The 22,066-nt window shown below is 57.5% G+C and overlaps 1 protein-coding gene across 4 annotated transcripts in view; it reads right to left on the reverse strand.

Annotated features, from left to right (window-relative positions):
• GSE1 (Gse1 coiled-coil protein) overlaps window positions 1–17,093 on the reverse strand; it is a 102,023-nt gene extending 84,930 nt beyond the window's left edge. For 3 of the 4 annotated variants that reach the window (XM_071567619.1, XM_071567617.1, XM_071567618.1), the window contains exon 1: window positions 15,168–15,279. In XM_071567619.1, coding sequence (XP_071423720.1) covers window positions 15,168–15,218 — 51 coding nt within the window. In that variant the 5' untranslated portion in view covers window positions 15,219–15,279. Of the gene's footprint in view, window positions 1–15,167 lie in introns of all 4 variants that reach the window. The other variant, XM_071567616.1, reaches the window with a different exon arrangement.
• Window positions 17,094–22,066: the final 4,973 nt, after the last annotated feature.

Here is a 22,066-nt window from a genome sequence, read left to right on the forward strand (position 1 = left end):
AAATGTTTTGAATTTCCAAAACAGAAGGGAGAAGCCAAGAGCTGCTGAGTTCCCCCACACGCCAAGAGGGACAAAGGGCATCCCTGTGCGGTGGAGGGGTGGGCAGGCGCCCGACGCCCCGGCTGCCCCCTCCCCAGGTCCCCCGGGATGTGGCACAGAGGACCCCCCCAGCTCAGCTCTAAGTATATCCAGGGAGAGGAAACATGGCAGTGTTGGGTGAGGGTGGACACTGGGCACAGGGCTGGTCCCACATGGGGATGTTGGGTGGCTGAGGGTGGGATGTGCACCCACTGGGACAATCTGGAGTAGAGCCTGGGGTGATTCAGCATGTGGCAAAGCCCCCAGCTCCCTGTTCTGGCACAGCAGGAGCCTCCCAGCTCACATCCTCTTGGGCACCCACACACTTCAAGGGCCAAATGTGCTGGAAAAGCCCCAAAGCCGACATGTTGGAGGCTCTCCTTACTGCAGGATGCTCCAACACTGACCCAGGAGGACATCCTGGTGCCCACCCCAGCTGCTGGCATGGACGTGAGGATGCTGCATGGGTGGTCCAGCCCCTCTGAGTGATCCCATCCCAAGGGTGATGCCACACCCCAAAAAGCAGTGCCTGCACCACAGGAAAGAAGGTCTGTGGGAGATGGGACAGCATCCATGGGAATGCTGGCAGCACAGCCCGCATGCTGAGGAAGGGCCACCATACCCCTCCCTCCCCTGCAGATTATAACCTCACACAGATTATAATCTTATATTATAATCTCCAGTAAATCCAAACCCCCATCTGCCTAATCCTGTCCCCTCCAGCATAAACCCCCTGCTGGGTTTTATACCCTGGGTGGGGGGAGCGGGGCCGCCTGGATGTCAACCCTGCTACTGGGGGGGTGGGAGAAGCCACGGGGTGAGCCCCCCCAGCCATTTACCACCAGGCTGGGAGCAGGCAGGGAGACAATATCGGGACTATGTGGCCCCCTCGCCGCCAGATGTGTGTTAATAAGGCAGCTGCCCCCTAAGCTAATAAGGTCACTTACTGGCTCCAGCAAGACGAGAAAACAAGCAGGGGCTTGGCTGCGGTACAGCCTGACTTGGCACTCACCACACGCCGGCTTCCTGAATTCTTGCCGCTTCCAGAACAGCACAACGGGGTGGAAAAAGCAGATATAAACCTCCCTCACCCCCCAAAAAACACCCCAACAGCCCCCCCTGCCTCCAGCACCCCCAGCACTGCCCTGCGCCCCTGGGCGCTGGCTCCTGCACCCTGCTGGTAGGGTGAACACCCCTCCACTGGGTTTATTCCTTAGGGAAAACCTCCTGGAAGGGTTTGGGGCCGGGGGGGGGGGATTCCTGCAGACTTTCCCAGCACGGCGAGCAGAGTAGCAGCTCCCCCGTCCCTGCTCCCTCCCTCGCCTGCCCCCGATCATGGCGCCTACAACTCCCTTTGTTTTAATATTATAAAGCGAGCCAGATGCCGGCTTTAATCCCCTCAGCTGGGGAGGATTTGCAAACACATTAGGAGGCAGAGCCAGCCCCTCCGCTCCGTGCCCCAGCCCCACGGCGGCACCGCGCCCCATCTGCCGCCTGGGGAAGGGGATCCCGGCCCCTAATTGCCTTCTCATGTCCGGATTAGGAGCTGACAAGGTGTCCGACAACAGAGACACGGCCATTCCTGCCACTTGTGTTTGGGGAGCACTGGGAGGGCCCTTCAGCTTCTCCTGCAAAGAGTTTGGGGGATTTGCCTCGGGTGACACGATGCCAGGGTGATGGAAAACATCATCAGGGTTGTGGGCCCTGCAGGGCAGCCTGGATGCTTCTGGGATACAGGCAGAGGTCGGACAGGCAGCTGTCCTGCAGGCAGGATGATGGATAGTGTGCCTGTCCCAGTGGTGTAATATCACAGCTGCTGGACCGGAACATGAGCTGACTCTCCTGCATCCCTGGTGGACATGGGATATTTTGGGCAAAGCTCTGTGGGTCCTTCCTGCAGCATTAATGTGGGAAGGGATTTCCATCCCGACCTCCATCGCTGCCAGCTCCTGCTGTGCTGCTGCATCCTCCCCCTGGGATTCAGCACACGAGACTGAGATTAAACAGGTACCAGCAGCAGGAGCGAGAGGAGTCACTCCAAAGTGTCACATCCCACAAGAGCAGCTCCAGGTGTGCATCCCATTTGGCTGACAGCATCCAGGCCAGCTCCCCTGCGCCACAATCCCAGCTCCCCCAGCACATACAGACCCTTCCCACAGTCAGGAAGGGGGAAGTGACCTCTGCAAAGCAGGGAGAGGCTGCTGCAGAGCCGCAGGAGCCGGATGGTGAGAGGAATGTGATGCCAGAGCAATGTTCCAACCCTGCAGCATCCCAGGAGGGGAAAAAGATGCCACCACACCCTCCTCACCCAAGAGCTGTCTCGCAGCACAACCTCAAAGCTTCCCAAAGGTTTGGGGTTCCCTCCAGCCACCCCAATCCAGGCTGGACTTTGAGGGGGGGACCAAACAGCCCACAGTCCTGCAGGAGCCAAGTACCCCTCCAGGATGCTGCTCACAGGGAATCTCCATGTCCTCCCCTGCCCATCCCAGCACTGCCTGGGAGGGATGAACCGTGTCCTGCTCTGCCTTTCCCAAGGAAACAGCTTCAGAAACACACACAAAATCTTTCTGAGTTGCCTCAGACCCCATATTTGCACTGCAGAGGCAACAGGGCTTTTTTTGAGGGTGGTTTGTGGTGTGTTCTTTTTTAAGACCAGGATCCCCTACATAACATTTAGCAGCCAGGAGTTCCGAGGGAGCAGAGCTCAGTACTTTAGAATGACGCCTCATTTGCCAAGAAATAATCCCAAGAAGCAAAAACAAAAACCAAAAAACACAAAAAACCCAGACTCAGATGATAATTAACTCCACAAAGCAGCAACCCCGAGCAGCTCAAATCTTTGCTGTAACTTCCCTGCCTCTTCTCCAAGGGCTTATTTCTTGTCTGCAACACAACAGCACCAGCACTCAGAGGCCTGCAGATTTTATAGGGGAGGGAGGGTGTACCCTAAACCCTGCTGAGAGATTTGCCCCCCAGCACACTCAGCTCACTGCCCTCAACCACGCATGGTGGGGGGCCCAGCCCCACATGAGACCCCATATCACTGAGCAAGGTTGTAGTGGGGTCACGCTCCATCCCTATGGAGGGCTGGAATAGGGATGTTGAGGATGCAGGGCTCCATCCTTGGGCGGACAGAGAGCAGAGGAAGGAGCTGGAGGTAGGGGGGGAACTGGATGATGCTGCCCCCAAACACCCACAAGCACCCCCTGGCAGGAAGGAGCTGCCTTTCAGGGTCCTCCCTGCAGACAAACAGCAAGACAAGGCAGGGCAGACCATCTGGGGGTGCAATTCAGCCTCCCATTCCCTCTCCCACCTTTAGGGCTGGCAGAAGGGATTCTCCACCAGGAGCTGGTCCAAGTGACCCTGACGGCCTCAAATCCCTGCCAGCATCATCCCTGCCAGCATCACCCCCTGCCCCTTCCTGCCCCTCACCAGGGAGGGGAATAGAAGAGAGAAGAGCTGAGAAAAAGCAGTGCAGAGCCAGCCCTTCCCGCTGCTGCTCCCCCCGGCATCCCCCTTCCCCTTCTGACCGCAAAAAGCCAACATCTCCCTGCGCCCCTCCAGCCAGGGGATGGGAATGTGGAAGCAATTGCACTTGGCAAGGCAGCAACAGTGAGTCAAAAACAGTTGTTTGGCTTGTCAGCCACCCAGGCCCTGCAGCACTCTTGTTTTCCTTTGCCTGCCTTAACCCCTTCCAGCCCCAGACACTTTATCCAGCAGGACCCACATCGCCCACTGTGGAAAGGGCACTGGTGCTGGGGAGAAGCCTCATCCCACCACCTGGCTGTTCTGCTCCTAAAAATGAGATAATGGGCAATCCCTCAGCATGAAAACCTGTGCAGACCTGTCATGGTGCTGTGAGGTACGCAGGGCTGGCATGGGACAGAGAGACACCCTGAGGCCAGCAAGGATGCCCAGTGGTCCTGGAGCATCCTACTTACTCACCGCAGGAGATGCAGAGAGGTCCCTGTCAATGCCACAGCAGTATCCAAGATAAGGAGACATGGATACATCTATTGGGGAGCCTGTGCCACCCCAAGGTGGTCAGATACCCCGGGCAGTGCCAACCTGTTGGCTCAGAGTGATTTAAAATCCTGAGCACAGCCCACCCCATCCCCTTTATGGCAGTTTAGCACATCCCAGGCTGCTTCCCACAGGCTCCTTCAGCTCCTTCCCTACCAGCCATATGGCAGCAAGGCCAGAATCACATTGAGAACCACCATGTGCTGCATCAAGGGCTTTTCTCCATCCCCAGGTCACCCCTCACAGCCCAAGATGGGGGTCTCACACAGCAACATCTCCCCATCCAGCAACATCACACACTCCATTCAAGCCATCACCAATTCAGGGCAGGGTGGGGGGACACCAGGATCCACCCAATCCCTCCCCACCATGAAGGGACAGCCATAGGGGTCAGGGTATCCCTCTGGGCACCCAGCTGGGACCTGCACCCCTCTATTTCCCCCAGCACTGAACCCCAAATGGGTCCCAGAGAAGACAGACATGAGGAGGGAGCCTGGGAATGGGGGTGCTCCCTCTGTCCATTGGGGGGACCCCCCACTGCACCCCTACAGTTCAAGGGAACCAGGTCAAGGAGGTGGATGGGGAAGAGTTAAACCCTCTGGAGCGTGTGGAAGGGGAGGAAAAGTGGAGGGCAAGGCTGCGCCCGCCAGGGAGAGACAAAGCGAGATGCAAGAGCCAAGAGATGAAGGCGAGGATGCGATAAGAGGGGGAGCGGGGTGTGTGCGCTGGAGCGAGGGAAGGGGAGGAGGAGGAGGAGAGGTGGGTGATGACCAAAGTCATTGAACATTTTTTGGCACGCCTACCCCCGAGTATCCTGGCCGTTGGCCCAGCTCGGAGCTGAACTTAAACAAACTCCTGTTGCAGCCATCTGCTTGATTTTAAAATAAATCAAACAATCTGTTGAGCCGTGGGTGATCAAATTTCCATCTGTGCGGACGCCTGCTCGCCTCCTCGGAGCCTCCGCTTGCCTCTACCAGCCAAACACTCCTGGCAGCATGTGGCCTCCCTAATTCCTCCAGGAAAGGGAGAAACCGGACCTCCCCCTGCACCCCGGCCCCCTCCCAGCCCTTCCCTGCCACCCTCCTAACTCAAACCAAGTGCTATTTTTACAGCCGCCCACCAGCCAGAGATGTATCCCGGGTTTAAACGGGAGGAAAACAGGGCTGGAGGGAATATCCCAAGAGGTATCGAGCTGCTCCACTGCTGCCCACGCTGCGGGGATTCCTCATCCTGTCTCCATCCATCCCACGGGTCTGAGGGAATGGGAAGGAAAAGGGCAGCAGCTGCCAGCCCCAGAGCTGGTGACTGTGAAGCTGAGACCACGGACTGGTCAGAAATAGCAGCTGTGAAGCCAGTGCAGTGTGGCTGTTTCCAGGGCAGGGACATCAGACACGCATCACCTCCAGGTGCCCGGGGGTGCCACCCAGCCCAGCCACCTCCCCCAGGCAGCCCTTGAGGCTACACAAAATCACCCCAGGCTAAGTGTTCTCCCTTCCTTCAGTAGCAGGCAACCCAAGGGGATGCAGTGCCACTTCCATATTGTCCCAAGGTCCCCAAAGTGCCAAAAGAGGAGTGGCATCTCCCTTTTCCATGGTCTCTTTGCATCCTGCAAGACCCCTGCTCACCCTGGGCTGCCACCTGGCCACCAGCTCCGCACATGGGGACCCCTGAGGAGAATGGCACCCATGACACCTGTGGCCTCAAACACCCTCTGATGGGTCAGTCCCTTCTCCAAGCCAGGGACAAACCTCTGCTGGCATCACCCAGCCTTTGCTCCCCTTCCCCAGAGCCCTTCCTTCCGCTCCAAGCAGAGGGCACCGGGCACAGGGCCAGCACAGCCAGAACTAGGGCAGCAAGGGGTGGGGAAACACGGCAAAAGGACTAAAAGACAAGCAAAGAGGGAGGAAATAATTTGTGAATGAAGGAGGAGAGGGGATGCATAAAGGAGGGAGTGAGTTTCAGGCTTGCTGGACCCCAGCAGCTCCAGTGTGGAAGATCAGAGTGAGAGCAGGAGCTGCTGCGCACAGGGAGGGGAGGAAGGACACGACACAGCAGGATTTACTCCTTCTTGAAGGCTACAAATATTAGGGTGACACTTTGCCGAGGGTCCCCATGGCACGGTGAAAGCAACAGCGAGGAAGAGGAGGTGCCCAAGGTGCCCAGCACCCACCACAGCCCTGCCAAGAGCCCGAGCCAGCGGCCACAGAACAAACCTCACCCACACGGGACGCTGCCAAACCAAGAGCAGTCCCGGCCAGCCCAGGACCAGGCTGGCCAAGCCACTCTCTGCTGGAAATAACGGGGAGCCAGGGCGGGTTTGGGAGCAGGGTGGCCCCCACCCTGCTGCAGCCTCGAATGCTTCCCAGTGCCAGCTTTTGGGAGGGAGTGCGGGCAGTGGAGGGGTTGAACAGCCCAGAGCACACCACATGCAGCACCTGGGCTCCAGGATGCAGGATCATCATGATTAGGATGAGGGTGGGGGGGATCAGAACGGAAAAAAATGCTGGAATAAATTATAAAGAAGCTTGTGTGACCCCAGTGAATCCCTGTGCCACCAGGCACCCACCGTGGGAACAGCCCCAGTGGAAAAACTGCTCCTGGGGATCCACATTCCTGAGCAGCTGCTCAGGGGGTGGCTGAGATTTAGGGGGGGGTCCCCCAAAATCTGCTCATGGAGTTAAATCCAAGCACAGCCCTGACAGGATGCACAGCAGGGAGCAGGTTACACAGCACAAGCAACAGCGGAAAGGAATAAAAAAAAAACACCAAGCCCCTTTTTGGAAGAGGAAAGGGCTGACAGGACCTGGCTGAGAAGCAGGAGAAAGCCCAGATTTCCCAGTTACTGTGCAGATGTTCTGGACTGAAAACAGAAGACGGCAGGAGCGAATTCATCTCCCCCTCCAGAGACGCCTTTGCCAGGGCATCTGGACTGTGTCTACAGGCAGGAGAGCCGGCTTCCCGCTGCTTCCCAGGGAGCCCCAGCACCGGGAATGGCCCGGGGTGCCCACCCGCACCCAAGAGCTGAGACTCCAGCAACAACCTGGCCCTATCCTCACACCGGTTGACCTTGGCACTGGTGCCTCCCGGGAAAACTGAAGAGCCTTGTCTTTGCTGTGTTTTCACTTTGGGATAACTCAGTGCTGCCTGCCCTGAAGAGCCCGGGGGGGTGACAAGGAGAAGAAAATGCAGCTGTTCTAGAAGTGAGGACAAGGAGAGAGGGTGGGAGACATACATACATACACATATATATCTATATATATATATATGCACACACACTTATTCCTGGCCAGGGTAATAACTGGAATCACCAGCACTTGATCATCACTCAATGAAAAGCTTCACAGCTGACCAAAGTCAGCCCATTCCCAGAAACACACTGCAAGCAGATGGAAGGTAACAGTGGCAATTTGCTGTTTGCCCCACACCCCACACACGGGTGCTCAGCTGTCTGTGTGTCCGTCCATCCCTCCCTCCTGGGTCTGTCTGTCCCACCATGACTGCAAACCACCGAGCAAGAGCCTGATGCTTTGGCTGTCAGCAAAATGTTCCCAGCTCCAAGGAACCTGCCAGCAACTGTGGTGTCTGGCTCCCCAGGGACAGAGGCAGCTGCTGGTGGCCCCTCAGAGCCACCAGATGATAAACTCCCTGTTTCCAAGGGGGGCAAAGCTGGGGGGGACAATTAAAACCATTTTGGAGGGTCAGCTGGGAGAACTCCCCCTGTACAGGGTTGCAGCAGAGCCCAAGGCTGTGCCATGGGATGCACATCCTGCAGGGATGGGCAGCCAGCCCAGCGGGGGCTCAATCCCCCCATGACAGTAATCCCCAGCCCAAAAAGCAGCAGGTGTTGGGGACACAGCAGGTGACAGCATAACAGGACACAGCCTCGAGGGGGTCACAGAGCTCTGGGAACAGTCCAGGCTCTTGCCCTCCAGTTAAGGTAGGCAGCTGCCCATCCCACAGGAAAGGGGGTGATGCTCCTGGCTGCAGGGTCACCACCATCCCTCTCCCCTAATGACCCTCCCCCTCATCCCAGCTGGGTCTCAGCCTTGTTTCAGCTCTAAACTAGAAGGCAAAAATTCACCAGGAGGAGTTGGAAGAGCAAACCAGTTCCTGAGAGCCTTCCTGCCCTTTCCACATCCCTCAAAGGGGGTGCCAGGACCCTTGCCATGCATTCCTGATCAGAGCTAACCCCCAAACCAAGCCACTCACCCCCACCAACATCCAGCTCTCCCACGGTACCAGGATGGGTGATGCCATGGTCAGGTCTGCTGGAAGCCAGCAGGAAGAGGCAGCACCAGAGCAGACAGTGATTTCCTGAGTTTGTCTGCAAGGGCTGGAATAACCCTTGGGAAATCCTGTGGCAGGTCCCTCTGCCACCGGGAATGGCCCATCCAGCACCAGTGCCTGTACATACCCAGGAAAACACAGTGCTCTGGAAGTTCTCCTACACCTGTGGTATGACAGCAGGGACACCCCAGGCCCATTTTGCATGTTTCAATGGGATGGGATGGGATGTAAGGCAGCCTGAGGCAGCCACAGTGCTCACCCTGCCCTGGCACAGGTCTTGGCATGCTCAGCACCAGCACCTCGCCGTGGGCCGGCAGGTTGAAGAGGGAAAGCTGGGGCAGCTGCTGCTCTGAGTGCGCCAGATCCGTGGGTAAACAGATGACTTCAGCCTCCTGAGAGCTACTAAAGCCCAGCAGCACTTGTACTAACGTGGAAGAGGGGTGGAAAATAAGGAAAATAAAGAGGGAGAATCAACATCATACTCATGCCAGGCCACAAAGCACACCCAGGTAACATCCTCCTCCTCCCACCCAGCCAAAACTCTCTCACAGAGCTGTCCCCTTCATCCCTGCTCTGCTACTGAAGATCCAGGGGGGAAAACAAGTCACACAGCAGCCAGACCAGCTGTATGAGGCTGTTTATCCATCCATGGCACAGTTTGGCTTGCATGTGCCAGGGTGGCTGGGGAGCAGGGAGAGGCTGGCACAGCTGCCAGCACCACGCCAGAACTGCTGCTCACCTGGCAGTGAGAGCAAACCACGACCTGCCTGCAGCAGCCTGGGCTGGCACAAGGGCCCCAGAACCCTCCACATCGCTCAGGGAGAGCAACTAGGGGGCAATGCCTTTGGCAATGGAGCAGCACCGCATCCCTGAAAGCCCGTCTGGCACGCGCCGCTCCACAGCACCGGCTCTGCAAGGAGCCAAGGCACGCTCGAGGCACCACTGCCACCCGCCTTGGCCATGGGGGACCTGGGGCTGTCACAGCCCTGGGACGGGGCCCGGGAAGATCACGCCGCTGGAAGGTCTCCCATCTCCAGCTGCTCACAGCGTAAGAGAGCCTGGAGCAGCTGGAAGCCTGCCACCAGGTTCCAGTGGCTGTTTCCAGCTCCCAGGGATGTTCCTGCCCCACCACCTTCACAGATTTTCCCCATGTCCCCATCCTGGCAGTCCCCAAGAAGGGCAGTGTCCCCTCAACACACCAGAGGGGTATTTCATTGCCTCCCCTTCAAGCCCAGGATGCCAGCATGTGGCACAAGCCTTTTGCTACAGAGAGGAAGGGCAACATCTGGCCAGATGCTGCCCAGCAGTACAGGACCAGAGGGAGCTGTCAGGCTGATGGCCCACCCTGGGAAGCCAGAGATGCTCAGGGAGCACCCTGTTCCAAGCAGCACATGTCAAAGGTTCTGGCAGGGAGCAAAGAGAGCCCTCCCCACCCCAAAAATCAGCACAGGAACAGACTGAGGGTACAGCAGACACCCACCACAGCCAGCAAGGTGCAAACAGGCAAACCAGCTGTGCCCTGTGCCCAGACAGTTCCCACACCACCATGGGTCCCCAAAACCTGCTCTGGAGATAGAGATGGCTCCCTGGCACTAACTCAGCCCCTGAGGACAATGATGGGAGGTGTCAACCCAGGACTCAACTGGCATGTTGGGGGGCACAGGAGGGCAAAAAGCCAACTCCTGACAACACTGATGTAGTTGGAAAACCAGGCACCCACACTGCTGTGCAGGGAAGTCCCTCCTCACTGGGAAGCAGCCAAAGAGCATCCCAGGCTGCCCTCTGCGACCGTGCTTCCCGGATGGCTGAGAAAGGCCAAGTGTCTGGACAAAACATCTGTCTGGCCACAACAGCCAGAGCCGTCCGTCCGTCCCTCTGCCCCATCTCCCGACTTGGCTGCGACTCCAGAGGCTGCTGCAGATGCTCTGGTGGTTGTGAAAGCATTTTCACTGCCTGGGGTGAGAGTGGAGCCTGTCCCTCTCCCCAGGGGGCCACGTGGGATATTTTGGGGGGGTGCAGCACAGTTTCAGGCCAGTATTTTTGGCAGGTGCCTGCAGAAGGGAGGCAATGCTCGAGCTGCCAGTCCTTTGCTGCTGCTGCTTTTGGGAAAGGCAGCGAGAAGTCAAGGAGCAGGGAGGGGAGGGTGAAAAATAAATATATAGCAGCCAGCTGGTGAGCTGTGGAGTCAGCACAAGGTCTGGAGGACACGGTGCTGGCAGCGGCACAGGAGCCCTGGTATTTTGGACAGCTGGTACAGCAAGGTCAGCCCGGCCAAAGCAAAGACCCCTGTGCTGTTCCCCCTGCTATGGCTGAAGGACAGACACCCCTGGCTGGAAATCCTGATGGGAGAAGCCACTAACCCATGGAGTGACTCTGAAACAAGGTAAGTGGCGGGTGAGGATGAGGAGGGACAGATGGCTGCGAGTTCCCAGCCCGGCTGGGTACACACCAAACCCACCCTGACCTCATGGGCAGGAAAAAGCATGTGGCACATTTTCCTCATGTTATTTCTTTGTTTGCCATCTGGGAACATGATCCCACAGGAGGCCGTGCTCCGAGACATGAAGTCATATCATGATTATATTGCCACCTCCGTGCCGGGATTGAGATCTCATCCCAAAATGCCAGGTCGGGTCAGTGTTGGCCATAGCAGCGCTGCAGAGGAAGCTGCTTTGCTGAAAGGCAATGTGGGCCTCACTCAAAACATCTTCACACAGAAACATGCTGCAAACAAAACAGCTTTACCCCAATAAAGTTGGCTTAAAACACCTTGGCCTGGTTTTGCTCTGTATTCCCAAAACCAACCCAACCTGGGAGGCAAAAGATTGAAATGAATGAGACCAACTCTGCTTCTTCTTTACATTTAAGGGATGAGCAGAAGCCTGTGCCACCCCTTTGGAGCCCACACACGAAGCCTGAGGTGGGGACACACCAAAGTGCCACCAGCTCGGCCAAAAATCACCCAAAATGCCGCCAGTTGCCAGAAGGACTTTGGTTTCCTTCAACATTCATAAACGACGCAAAGAAAGCAGAGGAGCTGCCTGCCTGGCCGTGACCTGGGACACTTCCTGCACAGGTCTCATTTCTCATGCTCAGACACACCCAAATATTTGGGAATTCAGCCCAGTGCAATGCAGGAGGAGGGTAAGGCATCACCCTCCATCTCCCAAGTTTACTTTTGTGGTATCCAGGAGCTTCAGCTGCTGCTCAGCATCAAGTGGGACAAGGTTTAGTTGAGAACACAAGAGCTCTTTGATGTTTGCCCAAAATCTTTTCAAAAGCCAAAAGGAAAATGCCCACCAACAGCTGTCAGTTCAACGTAGTGATTTGGAAATGCAGCGTGACCTTTGGAGCTCAGAACCTGCAAGAGGGGCCAAATTCCCAGCTGAGCCAACAGCACCACTGCTGATTAGTAAATACAGTGAACTCAGCCCCAGGAGTCTGACTGTGCCCTGTCAGTCATAGCACCACACAACCAGAGCCAGGAGTCCCCTGCAAAGTGGGAATGGGATATGGAAAGCACCAGGTGATGCTCAGAAATCAGCCTGAGGCAGTGAGCTCCAAATGCTCTCAAAGAGCAGGATGGCAACACCTGTATGAGCAACAAAGCAAACTTGAACATAGAATCACAGACTCATTTAGGTTGGAAAAGCCCTCCATGATCAAGTCCAACCATTCCCCCAGTATTGCCAAGGTCACCACTAAACCATGTCCCCAAGTGCCACATCTACAGAGCTTTTCATTCCCTCCAGGGGTGGTGACTCCACCACTGAAGCTTTTCCTGATGAATACAGGACACCAAAAATGCCAGATGGGCAAAACACAAGAAGCCCTTGGGCTGGAAACATTGGCAGCCTCTGGGCACCAACCAAATCTGGGCACTTTATAGTTTATTCACAGCCCTCAGTCTCAACACTGGTCCACTCACAGCAGCTTCCCATCCCACAGAACCCAAGGAGCCAGGTCCTCCCGGGAAGGATGCACATAACAGTGGGATGCACAGGCAGTTTATTCAGATCAGGAAGATTGTAGGTTGTAGCAGCACCCCTAAACCCACAGTCCCACAGAGAAGGATGCAAACATCTGCACAGTTCCCCTTGCAAGGGGCACAGCTGGGAAGAAGATGCATCCTCACAGCACACATCTGGACAGTTCAGAGTGACAAGCCAAGGGATGCCCATCCTGGGCAACCTTTTCACACTCAGCATTGCCATTTTTTCTTGGGCAGAAAGCCTAAACTCACCCACCATGCCAGCAACAGCAGGACCCTGCAGCAGCCTCTCTGCAGGCAGAGCTCACCTCCAGGAGAGCTTCCTGCAGCAGGCAGGACCACAGGCACCATCACAGCTTCACAGAGCATCACCTGTCCCACTGCTCCACACCACCAAACCAGAGCAGAGATGTCTCCAACCCCCTGAAGAGCCTCAGATGTGGAGGTCCCTCATCAGCACCTCCACGCTGTTACAGATACGACCTGAGCTCCATCTGGTTTTGCTGCCCTGCTAAGACAGAGGGATGTGGAGGTGTCTGGTAGCTTTTGGAGTATTGACCTCAGGCTTTGAGCCATCTGTATCAACCAAATGCAGGCAGGACAGCAGCAAACCACAGCTCCATGTGCAGGGGTGTGTGAAAAAGCGTGTGCAGTCAAAACCCTCCTGCCTGGTCCCATTGGAATGGGGACCCGGCTGTCACCCCAGAGTGAAAGGCTCATCTGGGGAGTAAGGCAGTAAGTGTGGCTGAACAAGGGTACAGCTAAATTAGTCAAGTGCCCTGCCCAAGTATTAAGCCATGTTTTAAATAACCTTGACATCTGTGAAGTCTCAGCCTGTTGGGAAGCATGTGGAGACAGGGAGGGAAAAGGCGACAGGGCCTTCTGGCCAGCCAGAGTCCCCCCCAGGACACAGCAGAGCCTGGCCCTGCCATCCCCAGGCAGCTCTGCTGTGCCTCCTGCCACTCAGCCCCTTGCAGCAGCCCCTTAATTTGCTCATTAGCAAATGCAGGAACAGGAGGGAGGAACTGAATAGTGTCCCTTCCCCTGGACACACTCTGTGTCCTCGTGGGAGTTTGGGATTGGGGCCAACAGGAACGAGGACTGGCATGTCTGAAAAATGTTGGGTTCTGGGTGGGTCACTTAAGGAATCCTACGGGAAGCACCCAGAGCACCAATCACCAATATCCATGCCAGGACAGGCCCACAAGTGGCCTGGGGACATTATGGGCAGAGGCATGGAATAGCAGCTGGGGGCATGCGGATGATGCCCCCCTCACCAGCTGCACCCACACGGGCTCTGCTGGGGCAGCACTGCAGCATCACCCTTAGGACAGCACCATGGGATGCTCACCTGACTTCTGAGACCTTCCACAGCCACCAGACACCTCCACTGGCCAAGGGCTCCAGCACCTTGCAAATGCCACCAGACCAGGGGACCCACAGATGGGCACACGGGCATCGTGACTACACAGGCATTGCAAACCACTCAACAACTGTGAAAATAAAACATCTGCAGCCACAAATAACCAGAAATTATGTTGGGACCATCCAGCTCAGGCCAATGAAGCCTGGGGGAAAACACATTAAACACTCTGGCTTCCTGAGGATTCCCATCTTCAGTGCCAACCAAACCTCCCATACCAACCTGGCACTCTCCAGGTGTGTGCAGCTCCTGCTTGGTGGCTTTCCAAGCAGTGTCCCCCCCCCAGCTCAGCAGCCAGCACAGCTGAATGGAAAATTATATTTGTAAGCAGCCAAGGGAGAGCAACCAGAGAGAAAAGGAGCACTGTCTTGGAAGGGCTGGTTTACATTTCTAAAGAAAATGCCAGCGCCTCAGAGAGCCGCAGGGTTCTGGCTATGGAGCAGAGAGGCTTTGAAAATGACCTCAGGGATTTAGGATGTTGGCATTTTAGGGAGCCCAGCCTGGGGCCTGTTTGCAGATACAGAGCAGCAGCTCTGGAGAGCTCCTGCAAGGTGGAAATTCAGCAGTAAAAGCTGGTATTTCCCCATCCCATGGGAAAGACAAGCTTGGGAGTAATAAACTTTTGCTCTGCCATGTCCTTTCTAGGTGATGCCCCCAAAGTATCCTGTGTAATCCTGGTGGGAGGCACAGAAAAGAACAACTGGGGAAACTGGCAGCACCTGGGTGATGACATCTGTCAGGGCTGCAGGACTTTGGGAGGGCACAGAGGGACACTGCCTGGGGGTCCCTCACAGCAGGATAATCAGAGCAGCACAGGTGGGGGAAATCCAGCCCTGTGCCCACACATCAGCACTCCAGCTGAGGGAATGGCTGGGATTCTCCAAGGGAAACCCCGTGATTAAGGCACCTTGTAAAACTGGAGATAACTTGGGAAGTTTCTCTACAGAGCTCTTTCAAGCTTCCCAAGGATGGTTCTGCAGAGGGCAGGTCAGGCAGCACTCCTGCCCCTCTGGCACCTCTGAGTACCCTTGATGGCAAGTGGGACAGGATTGGGATTTCTTCTTTCCTGGCTCCCACCTCCCTCACGCAGGGCTGCAAGCGAGTGGGTGCCAATAACACACATACACACTTCTGGAACGGGACAAGTCTTGGCTGTTCCCACCTCCTGGAAGGATTTTTATCTGTTCCTTCACAGCTTGACAGCTCCAAAACTTCATTGCTAAAGGCACCCCATCCATTAGCGTTCACCCTCAGGGACCAGACCCAAAAGAAGAGCATCCATCTCCATCCGCTCCAACTCCTCCTTGATTCCAGAGATGGGAAGTGCTGGGAAAAGAGGGATGGGGTCCGGGCCAACTGTCTTACCTTGGGGAGGAGAGCTGGGGGTGCCACTGCCAGGAGCTCTGGCGGGGTCATGCTCTTGCCAGCCAGGACCACGGCACCACACTCGGCACAAGCGCCGATGGTCAGCTGCTTCCCGTCATCCACCAGCAGGCTGTTGGCCACGCGGAGGGTGTAGAGGAAGACGGGAAGTCTGGCCACTTGAACCGCTTTTAATCCAAGGCATCGCTTCTTCTCCTGCCGGCAGAAGAAGCAGACGAAGGTCTCCACTTTGTACTGTCGGGACCAGGCACTGCTGGGGTGGTGGGAGTTCCTGCCCTCGTGCTGCAGCCACTGTCCCAGCAGGTCATGGTAGCACAAGACACAGGTGGCCACCAGCCCAGTGGAGTCGGCTGGTCTGGCCCGTGGGGCCGGCGGGTAGACTGTCAAGAAGGGGAAAAAGGGCTCCTTCTCCCCAAACCGTCCCGGAGGGTTGACATTGAGCTGGAACTCTTTGCCAGCTCCCAACTCAGCCCCACAGATGTAGCAGAAGGAGGTTGGACCAGGCTTGATGACAGCAGGGTGGCCGGTCAGGTCCCCAGCAGAGAAGACCTGGTGGTACCTCCCTAGGAAGCTCTGCACTGAGGAGATGAGCTCCTCGTTGTGACAGGCCCTGTACATGGCCCACAGGTCCTGCAGCACCCCGAAACACTTGCGGCAGCTGCTGACCTCCCAGTGCTTGTTCAGCCCCTTGGCACCGGGCGGGCAGGGCAAGAGGCTGAGGAAGGGGAAATGCATGGTGCTCTTGGCATTGCCATTGGTGATTTTGGCCGCCACCGGCCTCGCCTCCTTGCCGCACTCCTCCCCGCAGAGGTAGCAAGCCTCAGGCACCGGCGGGATGCCCATCCCGTCCTCCTTCATCCCTCGCTGGCCCTTGGCAGGCATGGCACCGGCGCTGAGGGGCACCACGTAAAGCCGCTGCAGCACAGGCACGTTGGCCAGCTCGAAGCTTTGCCACTGCTGCATGAGTGAGGCAAAGCAGCAGGGACACACCAGGGTGCTGCCGGTGGGAGAGAGGGGCTGGGCGCCCGGTGGGGGGTTGTGCAGCCAGAGGAAGGGGAAAAAGGGTCCCGGCGAGGTCTTCTCCTGTTTCTGCACGTGGACGCGGTGCTGGGCAGTGGGTGCCAAGGGGCTGCCGCAGATGTAGCAGGCAGTGCCCGGTGCCCAAGCGGGCCGCTCGCTGCCTTCGTACTCCTCCTCCTCCTCCTCGCTGGTGATGTTGATCTCGCTGTCCGAGGAGCAGCACGGGGGACCCCGCTCGCCCCCTGTCGCCGTCGGGGGGGGCCGCGCCGCGCCGCCCACCCCCTCGGGCTCCGAGAGGGGCTCGGCGTCGGAGAGCTCGGAGAGCTCGGAGCCGGCTGCCGGCCCGTCCTCCTCCTCTTCTTCCTCCTCCTCCTCCTCCTGGTGGCCGGCGGCGCGGCGCGGAGGCGCGGCGGGGTCCCAGCCCGTAGCCCCCCGCCGCAGCCCGGCTCCCCCCGCCGCCGCCGCCTCGCACTGATGGGGCCGCTTGAGCCAGTACATGCGCTTCTCCACCGGCGTGCGGCTGCGCTCGAAGGAGTCCCACTGCTCGCCCAGGAAGCAGCGGCAGACAGCGCAGACCAGGGCGCAGCCCTCCGCCGAGACGGCGCGGGCGCCGGGCGCCGGCTCCTGGTGCTGCAGGAAGGGGAAGAAGGGCCGGTGGTCGCGGGGGGGTCGCACTTGAAGCTTGAGCTCTTTGCCGCGGCTGATGCCGCCGCCGCAGATGAAGCAGCAGAGCGGGGGCGCCGGGGGTTGCGGAGCCCCGGGGCCGCCCCCACCCGCCGCTGCCGCCGCCTCGCCGGCCGCCAGCGCGGCCATCAGCCGCTGCTTGCGGGAAAGCGGCGCCGCCGCTGCCCCCGGCCCCGCCGCCGCCCCCGGCCCCGCCGCGCTCATCGCCGCCCCCGGCTCATCCCGCGGCTCCGCCGGACACGCAGGCTCGGGGGGCGGGTTTGCGGAGCGCTCCCCCCTCACCACCCCCCCTCCGCCCGCCTCCTCCCGCCGGGGGAAGGCAGCGAGAAAGGAAAAAAAAAATAAAAATAATGAAACAACACACACACCACACACACACACAAAAAGCTCCCTACAGCAACAAAATATCCCCGCACGGCAACAAAAATAAACCCGGGATAAAAGTTTGGTGCGAAAGTTTGGGTCCCGCCGGCGGCGCGGAGGAAGGGCGGCTGCCGGCCGCCTCCCGGCCCCGGCGCCCCCGGCCCGGCTCCTCCCCGGCCGCCCCGCCGCGACCTGCCCGCCCGGGGGGGCCCGAGGGGAGGAACGAGCCGCTGCCGTCCCCCCCTGCCCGCTCGGGGGAGGAACGAGCCGCTGCCGCCCCCCCCCCCCGCCCGCCCGCCCACCGCCACTCCGGCGCGGAGCGAGTGGACCCCACGAGGGAGGGACGTGGGGATTTACAAACCCGCCCCACCGAGGGGGTTTATAACAGGCCCCACGCGGGGCGGTCCGCACGCGTTGTCCCCTCCGCTTCCATCACCAGTGTTCCACCCGCGACCCCCTCCCCAGGCCACAACGTTTGGTGCAGTTCCCGTTTCCCAAAGCAGCGTGGAAAGGCATCGTGTCCAGCCTTACACCGACAGGACGGATCCCACTGAAACCACCAGCCCTTTCCTGCCCTTTCCAGCCATTAACTCAGTGTCCCGACCACCCCAGTAATTTATTTCCCATTTTAAAACTCCTGCCGCTGTTCCAGTTCAATACCAGATTCTATTTCCCGCTCAGTCCTAAAATGCTGCATCGCTTTGCCACTCACTGGTAAATAGCTGATGTGTTCCCAGCCGGAGCTGGCGGCGTTTCAGCGGCGCATGCAATAATCCCGGTATATCCTTACCTGCCTCGCAGCCTGCGATAAGATTTAATGCTTGTAAAGCACTTTGCTGTCCTTGGACAATAGGCACCGCGGGAAGCGCAACTGCACCCAGGGCCAGCCACAATTAAACCTGACTTATTAACCACCCGAGCAGCGAGTCAGCATGCCCACCAGCTCGGCACGGCTCTGCCGATTAAATAAATATATTAGGAGCTGTAAGGATATTTTTCAAGCAGTCATTTTAGGAGGAAACATGCTCCTGGCAGTACTGTTGGGTTTGAGTTCATGGCAAGTCACTGCAACATCCCCAGTGCTGTCCTTGCAAATCCCTGAGCTTGGAGGGTGCAGGAACAAACCCAAACAGGCAAGGTTAGTGGTTGGATAGGACACAGGGATAGAGAGACAGGAGGGACGGCGGGATGAACGCCTTGAACCACGTGCTAGCACACTCAGATGATGTGGAGAAGCCACATTGTCCACGCTCCTCATCCTTTCATTATGGGTACAATCCTCAGGGCATCCCATGTCCATTCCCCTTGGACTGACCAACCCTTCGTGTCACCTCCCACCCGGATTGCGAGTGATGGCGTCCGGTGCTCCCCAGCAACTGGCTGTGAGATCAAACAGATTGTGTGACATCAGCTGGAGCGCGGGCAGGGGCAGGAGGGCTCTTCAGGGACCCGGATCCAGTTTCCACGCAGATGGCTCCAGCAGTAAAGAAACAGGGGGTGGGAGGTGACACACAAAGCGGGAACACGATACCTTGGGAGAACTGGCTCTACGGGGCTTTTTCAGGGGTTTCCAGAAGACTGCAAGGCCTCGTTATATTTTATTTATTTATAGGTCTGATGTGGTGGCTGATCTATGCACTGAGGGCTCTGGGAACGCCGCGCGTGTCAAGATGGACATGACTCAGATGTTCTTTAAAGGTTCACATGGTCTGTCAGTGTCACCCTTTATCCCTGATGGCCAGGAGGCACCGGGCAGGATGGGGTCACTGACCCCAGGCGGCAGCACTGGATCTGGGAACGCTTCACGCTGGTTGTCCAGCCAGAGCTCCCCGGGGAGCCGCGGCCACCAGCTCAGCCCACCCTTCGAGCACAGCCGACAGATGCTGTCCCGCCTGCTTCACAGATGGGCGAGAAAACAACGCGCTGCATTCAAGGTCCAGAGCTCAGCAGGGCCAGACCCCCCCTCCCCACCCTGCCCTGAAACACCAACCCTCCGTGCCCCTCTCCGGAGGCGCCACGAGCCCTCGGCTCCCCCCGCGCCCCACCGGGACAGCCTCTGAGCAGCTTCCCGGGCCTTGGCTGCGCCCGGACAGAGCAGCTCATTTATCATCCTGTGCTGCCCCGGCCCTGCGGTTGCTGTTTGCAACAGAGAAGCTGGGAGGGAGAGAAAATTTCTCAAGTCAGCCTCGTCAAGAACTGAAAACATATGCCCTGGCGGCAAACGCGTCCCCTGGGGCGCGCGGGGATCAAGGCAAGACTAGCACAGGATTTTCCACCGTGGCTCCCGCCGGCGCGCAGCCCCTCCTGCCAGAGCTGGCGTTTTAAAGCGACCCGAGGGCTGGGGTTGGTGACAGCCAGGTCTGCTCCTTGGAGCCCAGCACTGTGGGGATAGTGGGATGCAATGCAAATGGAGCAGGATGGCTGCTTACTCGCCTTGGAGAAATGCAGTCCAGTTTCAGGAGACAAAATATCCCACTGTGCTTACCTTAGACATTCCTGCTGCATCTTGTGATGCAGAGATGTCCTCTTGCACAAAGACAAGTTCCCCCAGCTTGTATTGGGCAGGGATTCAGCATGGATGCAGGAGCAATCTGCCCAGTGCTGGGGCCATCCTCATACTCATATGCATCCCCATCCCTGTCCCCATTCCTGTCTCCATCCCTATTTCTGCCTCCATTCCTCTGCCCATCCCCATTGCCACCCCAGTCCTTATCTTTATCCTCATCCCCAGTCCTGTCTCCATCCACATCCTTATCTTCATCCCCATACCCATTCCTGTTTCTATTCCTATGCCTGTCCCCATTGCCATCCTTATTCCCGTTCCTTTCTCCATTCCTGTTCCTGTTGGCATCCTCATCCTCACCCTCATTCCCATCCCCTTCCCCATCTGCATCCTCAGCCCCATTTCTAAACCCACCCCTGTCCTCATCCTTAACTTTGACCCCATTCTTATCCCATCGTCATCCCCATTTCCATTCCTGTCTCCATTCCCATCCCTGTACCAATCCCAATCTCTGTCCCTATTCCTACCTCTATTCCTATACTTTTCCCAGTCCCAATCCCCACCCATATTGCTGTGCCTGTCGCTATCCCCATCCCTTGGGGCACTGCAGGATAGTGCCCAGCAGCACCCACTCCATGGCACCCTAAGGAGCAGCCACACACTGCAGATCCCTCGTTCCCGGGTCCGGGAGGTTAATATGGAAATTACCAACTGCTTATTCCTTCCAGCTGTTGCTGTGAGTCATCAAGTGCCTTAAAGAGCATTTCAAACAACACAGTGCCTTCGAGACAGCGTGACTGTTCCCCCAGCCACCCCCTCCGGATAATCCTCGGCAGGGTCTGGTGTTTGAAAAGGGAATATTTCTCCAAGGAGGCAATTCCCAGCCGTGCGTGGCTGGGGAGGCAGAACAGCCGCTGCCTCGTCGCGGCGCCTCTCCAGGCTCCCACCTCCGCCCGTGGGCTCCCGGCGTCCTGCCAGAGAGCAAACCCGGCGGGGAAGGGCACCGGGAAGGGCAGCCCAGTCCTGCCACCATTCCTGCCCAAAATCCAGCAGGGACATCTGAATGCCACCACATGTCAGGAGGGGTGACAATCCCTGCTATGCCCCCTGGGGAAACTGAGGCACGTGGCGGCCAACCTGATCAGCACAGTGTCACCTGCCCAGGGCGAAGGTGGCAGAGTGGCCTCTGTGGGACGCTGGGACACTGGCCTGGGGTTCAGCAACCTTGAACTCTGCACTCAATGGCTGTATTTTTCTCTGCAAGCTTTTTCCCCCCCCTTTATTTTCAAAAGGCTGATCTCTGCACTCAGTTGGTGCTGATTTTTCAGATGCAAAAGATAGGGCTGGTTCATGGAAATAGTCAGGATATATCCCTTATCTGCTGCTTCAACCTGTCTTTGAACTTCTGGACTTTTTTAATTATTTTTTTGTACTGTTTCTTTTGCTGGAAACGCCCAGGCAGTTTTTCACCTCCTTGTACACTATTTCCCCTGGCCCTTTGTGTGGCCATGCAGGTGAGTCAAGGATGCTCTCAGCCAAGAGCCCAGCTGGTGTGAGCAGGAACATCTGCCTCTGCACAGTGTGGAGCCTGAAATAAAAATATAATGACCCAAGAAAAGCTGTGCACAGGTGAGAGGGAGCTGTGGGGTGAGCCAAGCAGAAGGGGACATGGTCATCCTATGCTGGAATCACAGCCATGGACCGAGAAAGGATGCAAGGTGGTCCATGCCTGGGCGGGAGGGATGCTACTGGGATGGTCCCCACTAGAATATGCCCCACGTCCTGCTCTCCCCTACTGGGACCAGACCCCAATTCCCTCAATGTCCCCATGCCCTGCAAGGCAGGAGGGAGCCACATCCCCTGTGAGGCACAAGGGTCCAGTTGCTGGTTGTGTTTTTTTCTTTAAAAGATTTTTTTTAAGTTTTTTTTTCCTTTCCTTTCCAGAGCAAGCAGCTCTGCAAATGCCAAGTGCTGGTGCCAAAGGGCCATGTCAACAAAGAAGAATGAGTGTGGCTGTTAGAGGCTGCTATTAAAAAAGGGTGGAGAGGAGAGGGAGGGTGGGGAGGGGAAAGGAAGAAAAGGTTTGTCAATGCAAATAATAACAGTTTGCAGAGCAGTAAAAAAATCAGGAGCAGCAGCCAGCCCCCTGCAGTGCCCTTGGGTGCTTGCACCGAGCAGAGACTCTTCATTTGCCAGAACACAAATCCATCCCAGCTACTTGGCATCCCCTGTGGGTAGCACAAAGTGCTTTCCAAGCTCCGAGTATTTTCCAAACCCACTGTGCTCCTGCTCAGCCTCCCAGGCCTGTGGC

This window comes from Pithys albifrons, chromosome 12, assembly GCF_047495875.1.
Source record: "Pithys albifrons albifrons isolate INPA30051 chromosome 12, PitAlb_v1, whole genome shotgun sequence".
NCBI lineage: Eukaryota > Metazoa > Chordata > Aves > Passeriformes > Thamnophilidae > Pithys > Pithys albifrons.